Source organism: Pteropus alecto, unplaced genomic scaffold, assembly GCF_000325575.1.
Source record: "Pteropus alecto unplaced genomic scaffold, ASM32557v1 scaffold105, whole genome shotgun sequence".
In the NCBI taxonomy this organism is placed as follows: Eukaryota; Metazoa; Chordata; class Mammalia; order Chiroptera; family Pteropodidae; genus Pteropus; species Pteropus alecto.
The window spans coordinates 7,479,140-7,488,267 of NW_006436294.1; the positions used below are offsets into that span (position 1 = coordinate 7,479,140).

General features: G+C 65.6%; 1 protein-coding gene across 3 annotated transcripts in view; it reads right to left on the reverse strand.

Annotated features, from left to right (window-relative positions):
• Positions 1–9,128, reverse strand: part of OPLAH (5-oxoprolinase, ATP-hydrolysing) — a 12,439-nt gene that overhangs the window by 1,720 nt on the left and 1,591 nt on the right. Inside the window, exons 1-26 of one of the 3 annotated variants that reach the window (XM_006912972.3) lie at positions 8,967–9,102; positions 8,498–8,721; positions 8,232–8,423; positions 7,630–7,729; positions 7,424–7,547; positions 7,157–7,352; positions 6,918–7,083; positions 6,679–6,817; positions 6,529–6,596; positions 6,129–6,394; positions 5,896–6,008; positions 5,636–5,806; positions 5,311–5,448; positions 5,084–5,222; positions 4,853–4,965; positions 4,548–4,699; positions 3,846–4,006; positions 3,665–3,766; positions 3,420–3,594; positions 1,671–1,855; positions 1,400–1,546; positions 1,172–1,306; positions 844–993; positions 567–724; positions 329–489; positions 108–205 (exon numbers count right to left, since the gene is read on the reverse strand). In XM_006912972.3, coding sequence (XP_006913034.1) covers positions 108–205; positions 329–489; positions 567–724; positions 844–993; positions 1,172–1,306; positions 1,400–1,546; positions 1,671–1,855; positions 3,420–3,594; positions 3,665–3,766; positions 3,846–4,006; positions 4,548–4,699; positions 4,853–4,965; positions 5,084–5,222; positions 5,311–5,448; positions 5,636–5,806; positions 5,896–6,008; positions 6,129–6,394; positions 6,529–6,596; positions 6,679–6,817; positions 6,918–7,083; positions 7,157–7,352; positions 7,424–7,547; positions 7,630–7,729; positions 8,232–8,423; positions 8,498–8,668 — 3,720 coding nt within the window. In that variant the 5' untranslated portion in view covers positions 8,669–8,721; positions 8,967–9,102. Of the gene's footprint in view, positions 1–107; positions 206–328; positions 490–566; positions 725–843; positions 994–1,171; positions 1,307–1,399; positions 1,547–1,670; positions 1,856–3,419; positions 3,595–3,664; positions 3,767–3,845; positions 4,007–4,547; positions 4,700–4,852; positions 4,966–5,083; positions 5,223–5,310; positions 5,449–5,635; positions 5,807–5,895; positions 6,009–6,128; positions 6,395–6,528; positions 6,597–6,678; positions 6,818–6,917; positions 7,084–7,156; positions 7,353–7,423; positions 7,548–7,629; positions 7,730–8,231; positions 8,424–8,497; positions 8,779–8,966; positions 9,103–9,128 lie in introns of those variants that run through there. The other 2 variants (XM_015590271.2, XM_025047615.1) reach the window with 2 other exon arrangements.

Sequence of the window (9,128 nt, forward strand, 5' to 3'; positions counted from 1 at the left end):
GCCAAATTAAACTGGGTCTCTGGTTATTTTTGCAAGTCTGTTCATCTTCCACAGGATTGGGGCCTCTGGGGTGATGGAGATGGGACAAGACAGGCGACAATCCTTACCCCAGGGTATACAAGCACGGACGTCTTCCCGCCCAGATTCACTGTCCGGCCATCCTTGCGGATCAGCAGGTTTAGGCCACGGGCGCCAGGCTCGCCCCCTGCAAGAGGCTCCAGGTGGCTCAGGAGGCAAGAGAGGGAGAGACCTGGCGGGGCTTGGTGGGGAGATAGGGAGAGACCTGGCGGAAGGGCGGATGTAGTTGGGGGAGGGGAGATGCGCTCACCGTGGAGACCGTAGGGCCGGAAGGCGCGGCGTTCGGTCAGTACGGACAGCAGCGCCTCCTCGCGGAACAGCAGCTCGCGGATGACACCATCGCCGCCCCGGAATCGGCCGCGGCCCCCGGACCCCAGCCTCAGCTCAAAGCGGCGCAGGATGACCGGGTACCTGCAAGGCCAGGAGCTCAGTGAAGCCCGACGGGGCTCGTCCTGCGGCCGTCTCCCCGGCCCCGCCCGCAGGCTCACCTGCTCTCCAGAATCTCAGGGTCGGTGATGCGCGTGTTGGTCATATGGCTGTGCACGCCGCTGCGCCCGTGCCAGCCAGGGCCCGCGCCCGCGCCGCCCGCCACCGTCTCGTAGTAGCCCATGTGGGCGTTGCCCAAGGTCACGTTGTTCATGCAGCCCTGGCAGGGGCAAGCGGTTGCTGCTCTCAGCTAAGGCGGCATCCCCTCGGTGTGCGCTCCAGCCTCCCCGCAGCCCGCCACCCCAGCAAGCCAGAGCAGCGCCCGCCCGCCCGCCGCACCTGGGAAGCGGCGCAGGCCCCGAAGGCCCCCAGGATGACGTCCACTACGCGCTGGGACGTGAGCACGTTGCCGCCCACCACCGCTGCCTCGGGAGATGGGTCCAGGATTGAGCCTCTAGGAATCACTACGCGCACCGGCGCCAGGCAGCCCTGTGGGGGGAGGGGCTGGCTCTCAGGGGCAGAGAGAGAGATATGCGTCCCACCTGCGAGCACCTCCAGGATCAGTCCGGTATTGGGCTGTTGGGCTGGTTTCCCCCCAGGCTCACTCAGGGTGACCTGGGGCTTGGGGTCGACCTACTGACCTCGCGCACAGGACACCCCTGCACACCTGGTTGAGCGGAATGTCGCGGCCCACCAGACAGCGCAGGCAGTAGATGAGGGCAGACAGCGTAATGGCCCGCGGCGCATTGAGGTTGCCAAACACCTCCGGTCCGGTGCTGCTGAAGTCAAACACCGCACTGCCCTGCCCACCCGGAGCAGAGGGGAGAGGTGTCAGCCGCCTGACGGCTACGCCCTGGACCACTCCCCACCCTGCCCCCCACCCTTGCAGCCTGACCTGACTCAGGTTGATCTGCACGCGGAGTCGGATAGGGGAACCATCGTCCATGTGGTCCTCTGCAGACACCTCCAGGGGCAGGCCTCTGGCTTGCCGGGAGGTCCCAAAGGCCCGAAGCATGTCCCGCACAGCCAGCTCTGCGTTTGCCTGGCAGGGAGTATGTTGAGAGGCAGCCTTGCCGCCTTCAAGGGGAGCCAGGTGCCCTCTCCCCTACCTGCCCAGCTGTCTGGGCACGGGCACAGCCACCCCATGCTCCTGCCCCCAGGCCCACCTGAATGTGGCCCATGTAGGCCTGCACCACGTCCAAACCATACTGCCCGATGAGCTCCCCCACCAGCTGGATGCCCTTTTGATTGGCTGCCACCTGGGCACGGAGATCTGACAGGTTGTCGTGCAGGTTCCGGGTCCCACTGCAGCCGGTAATCTTGCCTGGGGCCCGCAGGGCCTCAGTTACCGCTGGTTGGTGGATAGAGTCACCACTGAGCCACCCTCCAAGTCCCAAGGCTGCCTTGTCCTGCTCCACACCTGAAAAAAAAACCGTGGGCTTCCTGTTTGGGCCCTCACTGGCTCCCCACAACCCTGCCGACTTCTTCAGCACCCCCAAAACTCCCAGCTTCTGCCCTTCTACTGAACCTCCTCCTTCCCAAACCCCAGTCCCCCCAATATACCCAGGCTGGGGCAAACAGCAGGAGTGGGGAGGGACAGAGACAGTTGTCCCTCTGCAAACTCTCCTCCCTCCTTTGAGCCCTCCCCTCCTGTCACCCCACCACCTGGACCCACTCCCTCCAGCCTCTCTGGGCCTCCCTCCCCTTTCTCAGGAGAAAAATCACTTCCTTGACCCTCCCCCACTCACATGTCCCTGGGCCCTCTGGCCCCACTGGCCCCCACAGCCAACCACTTTGAAAGAGCATCCAGGGGCTGTCTGCGCAGCACCCCCACCCCCAACAGGTCTGGACAAGGCCTCAGCTCCTGGCAAGCAGTGTAGGTCCTGGCCTCAGGGATCTCGCCCCACTTCTGGAAGGCCGTGCTCAAGTCCATGTTGAGGTCCTCTCTGAGGCTCCCTGGCCACTGGGTCCTCTGTCACATACCTATACATGACCTTTCCATAATCCTTGTCCCCCTGCCCTCACGCACATTGACCAAGAGAGCAACTGGACCTAGGTCACTCTATTTGTATCTTTGGCCTGTGGCTCTGTTATGCCACCCTCCACCCTGACCATGTCACCTCCTCTCACTCTGGGATGCCCCCGGGCTCTCGGACCAGCTCTGTATTTCCCAATGCCCTCTCCCCCCAGACCCTGCTGCTGCTCTGTGCTCACTCACTGCCACAGCCTCCAACCTCCAGCTGTGCACCCTTGACATCAACCCCGACCCCTAAATCCCATTGAATACCAACCCTGACCTCCAAAACAGCTGCCTAATCCCACCATTGCTGCCCGGCTTAACTCAGCATCATCACAGGTAACTGCAGCTGCCCCCATGCCACTCCCCCTGCCCAGGGTCCAGACCACCCTCGGACCCCATTCACTCTGCTAGTAGGCGGGGCCTGTCGCAGTGCACAGGCAGACCAGCTTGGGCCCTGCTGAGGCCCTTCACAGCCTCCCCACTGTTCTGCCACCCAGTGACTCGGACCCAGGCCCAGGAAGGCTTTCCAAGCCTGTGGCCCCAGCCCCTGCCCTGCTGTTTCTCTGCAGCCCCTAGACCTAGTGCAGACCCAGTACAGGCTGTAAGCACAAGCAGCTGCCCACTTAACAGGCTCCTCCCCTCCTGCATTTACTCCCTTGGGTGTCCTGGCAGACTTCCCATCCCAAAACCGCTGGGCCCTTCCCGGACCGAGGCAGAACTCGTCTCAGCTCCTCTGGTCATTGCTGAGAGATGTCACCACCTGGCTCCCCCAGCCTTGAGGCAGGCCTGAGATGGTGGGCTGAGTCCCAGCGTCCCACCTGGCCTGGCTTAAGGCAGCAGCATGTGTGCCAGCCCACTGAACCCCAGCCCCCAGCCCCAGATCACTTCTGCTCACCCTCCTCCTGGAAGACGCCCCCCTGGACGAGTTTGAAAGACAGAAAGACAGCACCCTCCTGCTGCAGCATGGTGGAGTGGGGGGGCATGGAGCCTGGTGTGATGCCCCCAATGTCTGCGTGATGCCCACGGCTAGCCACATAGAACACAGGCCGTGTCTGACCTGGCCAAAACACCTGGGGGTGAGGAGCAACGGTCAGCCGGGTGGCTGCCTGGCCCCCGAGTCCCCCGGGCACTGGCCCTCACCGGCGTGATGACAGTCAGGTCTGGCAGGTGGCTGCCTCCCGCGCTGGGATGGTTGCTCAGCAGTACATCGCCAGGGTGGAGGTCCGCCCCCAGGTGCTGGATCTGGGCCAGGAGACAGGCACTGAGTTGCGCGGATGGGCAGAGGCAGGGGCTGGAAGGCAGGGGGAGGGACCCTCCGAACCTGGAACTGCACGGTCTCCTGCATGGCGCCCAAGTGCACAGGGATGTGGGGGGCGTTTGAGACCAGGCCCCCGTCAGGGCCAAAGAGGGCGCAGGAGAAGTCTAGGCGCTCCTTGATGTTGGTGGAGATGGCCGTGCGCTGCAGGATTCGGCCCATCTGCTCTGGGGGCACAGAGTGACCAAGCACCTGCTGGCCCCACAGCACCCACAGCACCCACAGCACAGCCCCGGGTATGAGAAACAGGACCCTTGGCCTTCAAGGCCCCCAAGGCCGGCGGCCAGAACCCGAAGTGAGCGGTGGCCCACTTGGACACAATGAGGCTGTGACCAGGCTGTGTCTGGCCCGTGTGAGGGGCGTCCCCTACCCCAGCGTCTGGAGCCCCTGCAAGAACCTGGGGCCCCACATCTGCACTGACAGGTTCACTGCGCTGAGCCCACGTCCCATCCACAGGCAATCCCAGGGCACGGGCTGCTGACAGGAAGGCACCCGCCCTGGTGCAGGGGGCTGTGCCAATCCAGAGCCAGGCCATACTGCCTGCCCTGCCACCAGCCGAGACTCCGCTTCTGCCCCTTCCCCTGAGTGACATGTTCTCTCCGCACACCCCCGCCAGCCGTACCACCTGCACCCACGTCTGCCCAGCAGGCAGACCCCGCACCTGACACCACAGGGAGGAGGGCCCAGGAGGGCAGTGGCGCCACTCACCAGCAATGCTCATGAAGCGGTGCGAGAAGATGGACAGGTGGATGGGGTCGAGCTGGGCACCCACCGTGCTGGGGGCCTCGGCCCCCACTGTCACACGGATGTCCCCAGTCTCAGTCACCTCTGCCTGACAGCCTGGTTCCACCAGGATGGTGCTGGGGACAGATATGCAGAGGGCCTGGAGGGACCAGGCTAGACACCCCTTCCAACCAGTGACCCCACATCCCCAAGCCAGGGGACACCCAGGCCCTGGCAGGCGTGGCCCCTACCCACACCCCCACAGCCCGCCAGGCCAGGCCTCAGCCCACCTGTTGCTGTCGATGATGAGGCAGGGCCCCTGAAGCTTGTGGCCGTAGCCTAGCTCTCCCAGCAGGTACACGGGGGTCTCTTGATAGCCCCCCTCAAAGTAGCATTGGGTCATCTGAGGAGGTGTGGAGCGAGTCAGATGCTTAGGGTCAGAACCCCCCGGTCCTCCCCGTCCACACCTGTCCCCATGTCCCTGTGGGTGTGGGTGGGTGGGCACAGGCAGGGCCACCAACCTTGTCTACCCGGGGAGGTCCAGTCTGGGCTTTGGGGGCGTCCTCAAGGCGAAGGCCACTGCGGCCAGTGCCCCTCACCCGCACATCGTCCACTATCACTGGCCGCTCAGGGATGACAAAGCCAAACTCCCTCATGTACCTGGTCCACCAGCCCAAGGGAGCCATCAGGGCAAGGCAGGCAGGCCGCAGGCCACCCGCCAGGCCTCGCAGGATGTGAGCTCGCATACCTCTCCACAAAGGCTGCCCCGAAGTCACCGGCATGGGGCGAGCGGGCAGTGGCCGGGTGCTGGTGGGCCGACACCATCAGGGCGCAGTCCGTGCCCTGGTAGCGCAGGTGCAGGAAGCTCTCAGTGCTGATCTGGGACCTGCAGTGGTGGGCAGGCAGGGCATTCACCGATCAGGCCTCCTGCTCCAGCACTCAGAGTCCAGCCCTCTCTGACTACCACCTGAAGGAGCCCTAGCTGCACCTGGGAGGCCAGGAGGCACACCTGCCAATGGGTGGCGGGGATGCTGCGAGCCCTCTGCCCGGCCGCCCGCCCCCCAGAGCCCCACCTGGGGAAGCCCTGGGCCCGCAGGGCATCCACGCACTGCTCTTCCAGGCGGCTCAGTCTCTGGTCCAGCTGCACAAAGGTCTCAGGCGCATAGGGCAGCGAGCAGGGCTCCTGTGCCTCATGCACTACGTCTGCCAGAGCCAGCCCCAATGCTGACAGCAGCCCGCTGTGCCTGTGAGGCAGGGTCACGTGACTGTGAGGGTGCGGCACCTCCCAAAGCCGGCCCCCACCCTAGGACCCGCGGTCCACGCCCAGACACACCTGTGGATGTGCACAGTGTCCATGCCCAGGGCCCGGGCGATGGCACAGGCATGCTGCCCGCCAGCTCCCCCAAAGCAAGCCAGCACATGGGCTGAAGGGTCGTGGCCTCGTGCCTGGGCAGACAGAAGGCAGTCAGGGGCTCACCCAGCGCTGTCGGGCTCCCCACCCATCACGCCCGTGGGCCTGCCCGAGGCAGGGGCAGGACTGTGAGGCGAGGGCAAAAGCTGATGTACCTGTGTAAGGGCGCGGATGGGCCGGCACATGGCTTCGTTGGCCACACGCACGAACCCCATGGCTACCTCCTCCAGGCTCAGCGGAGAGGCCGCGCAAGGCCCGTTGGTTAGGAAGCTGTTGACCTCGGTGGCCACAGCCTCCAGTGCCTTTCGTGAGGCCTCAGGGGACAGTGGCTGGTCCTCTCCCGGCCCAAAAATGCAGGGGAAGGAGGCAGGCAGCAGCCGACCCAGAACCAGGTTGGCGTCAGTCACTGTCAGGGGGCCCCCTGGGAGGTGTGCACAGTTTGCCGGTTGGGAGCTAAAGCTGGGGACTGGGAGTGGGCAGCAGGGGCGGGGCTGGAGAGGTGGGTGGGTCTGAGCAGCATGGGGAGGGGCCTGCAGGGTGGATACCGGCCCTTACCTTTGCGGTAGCAGGCGGGGCCAGGGTGGGCTCCTGCAGACTCTGGTCCCACCACGAAGAGGCCAGACCTTGGCGGGGGGAGGGAGGACTGGAATTGGAGGAGGGTTGGGAGGCAGGGCTGGGGGTCCTGGCCCAGGTGGAGGGGCTGACCTGAAGAAGAGGCGGGATCCCCCACCAGCTGCCACTGTGTTGATGTCCAGCTGGGGGGCCTGGAGGGTGACACCGGCTGTGCTGGCCTCAAAGACGTGCTCAAACTCCCCAGCATAGCGGCTCACGTCAGTGGATGTGCCTGGGGGCGGAGGGGTGAAGAGCCGCTCACAGGCCTGATGCCTGGCATTGCCCAGCCTGGCCATTGAGCCTCCCCAGATGCCACGCTTCGGCCCTCATACCTCCCATATCAAAGCCGATGACAGGATGGCCCCCCTCCGCCCTATAGGTGGTGGCCGAGTAGCCGACCACACCACCAGCGGGGCCGGAGAGCACAGCGCGGGAGCCACTGAAGGAGTCCATGGGCGCCAGGCCACCGTCGGAGCGCATGAACAGCACCTGCACGTCCTGTGGGCGGAGCCACGGTGAGGGGCTGGGCGGGCACTGGGGGGCCGCAGGGGGCAGGTAGGCGGTGCCTCACCTTGAGCTGGCCCTGGAAGCCGCGCCGGAAGCCCTGCACGTAGCGCTGGATGGCAGGCGTGAGGTAGGCGTCCGCGCAAGCTGTGTGCCCCCGGGGCACGATGCGCACCATGGGCATGGCCTCCGACGACAGTGACACGTGCGTGAAGCCCAGCTCCCGGGCCAGTGCGCCCACCTGCTGCTCGTGCTGGGCCCACCTGTGACAACGACTCAGGGCACTGCACCCCCGCGGCCCCCCCAGGACCCCTATCCCGCCAGCTGCACTCACGTGTAGGAGTGCATGAGCACCACGGCCAGGCTGCGGATGCCTCTGGACAGGAGTCCCTCCAGCTTCCCACGCAGGCCCCCCAGGTCCACGGGCCGCTGTACCTCCAGCAGGTCCCCTGTGCGGCCTGCCGGGGAGTCATCATCAGCCTGTCAAAGGCCCATCAGGGCATGCTGCCCCCGGAACCCCAACATCTGAGGCATGTGCACCTTTGACAGGTGTCCCGGAGCCTGGGTCCCCACGGTACAGCACCACACGTTCGTCCACCTCCAGCACCTCTTCGTACAGCACCTCGGGCATGGGCACGGCCTGGGGGTGGGCAGAGGCTCAGAGGAGGCCCAGGCTGGGGTCCTGAGTGGGTGGGGCAGTGCAGGCGAGGAAAGGTGTCCCAACGGGCCAGCTGACCAGGCCAGGAGACAAGCAGAAGGGGCAGGCAAGGCTCGCTGCCCCCAGACATCTGAGTGGCCAATGGCCCTGTGCTCACAAGGGCAGCAACTTCCTAGAACCAGCGATGGGGGTGGGGGTGGGGCCAGGCTCCCGGCCCCCATCCTGAACAGGCTGGCTTGGGCTGCCCCACACCTGGGGCCCAGCACAGGGCATGGGGGCAGACAGGAACAGCACGACATGTGACGTCTCTGAAGGCTGAGGGGACGCAGCATTCTGCTACCAGTGCCTGGAACCTCCTCTGCCTATCAGCTGGTGGCTTTGGGCTGTCACTGACACTTCCAAGGACTGCCCTCCCTGAGGGGCCACAGCATCCCTGGGAAAATAAGCTGCGCAACCCAGCCGCCTTACGGCACAGTGATCTCACCAAGTCAAAGAGGTCCTCGCGGGCCTGGGTGCCCACGTGCAGCAGGTCTCGGAAGCCACGTGTCACCAGCAGCGCCACTCGCTCCCCCCGACGCTCTAGCAGTGCATTGGTGGCCACCGTGGTGCCCATTCGGATGCTGGCAATGCGCGTGGTGTCCAGTGGCCGGTCCCGTGGCAATAGCATGCCCCCTTCCTGGAAACCACGTGGTCAGTGTCAGGCCTCTGGCCCCAGCGTCCCTCCCCATCGAACCACTGCGCCCTGGCCACCTGCTCCAGGATGCGGCGGATGCCCTCCGTGGGTGCGTCCACGTAGTTGGCAGGGTCCTCCGAGAGCAGCTTCAAGACCCTCACGTTCCCCGCTGGGCACTGGGCAAAGACATCGGTGAAGGTGCCTCCGCGGTCGATGGCAAAATGGAAGCGGCCCTCGGGGCTGCCCATGATGACCCGGCTGGAGTCCAGCAGCAACTCTTCAGCTGGTAGGCCTGGGAGAACTGGGTGGAGCAGCTGGGGTCAGCGGAGAGGGCGGGGGTCATCCACAGGCGGGAGCCCTGGGCAGATTTGCGACGGGGATTTCAGGTCCAGGAAGGGCTCTGGGAGGAGCCGGAGCCGCAGCGTGCGCTCAGAGGGCGGGGCCAGAGCCGGGCAGGTTGGGGCGCCAGGCCCAATGCCCCCCATTACGCAGTTGTCAGCGCCCCGCTCCCAGAGCAAACCCAGGGCCTGAAGCAGGGGGACGTACCACCGGAGCCCAGGTTCTTTCAGTACGAGGAGGCACGGGGTTGGGGGAACGTCTGGAGAGCTCCAGTTCCCAAAGGCTCGACCTTTGGGCTAAGGCCCGGCGGAACACGGGACGGGGCGGAGCCTGAGCAGGTGACGAGCCGGGTGGAGCGGGGCGGGGACG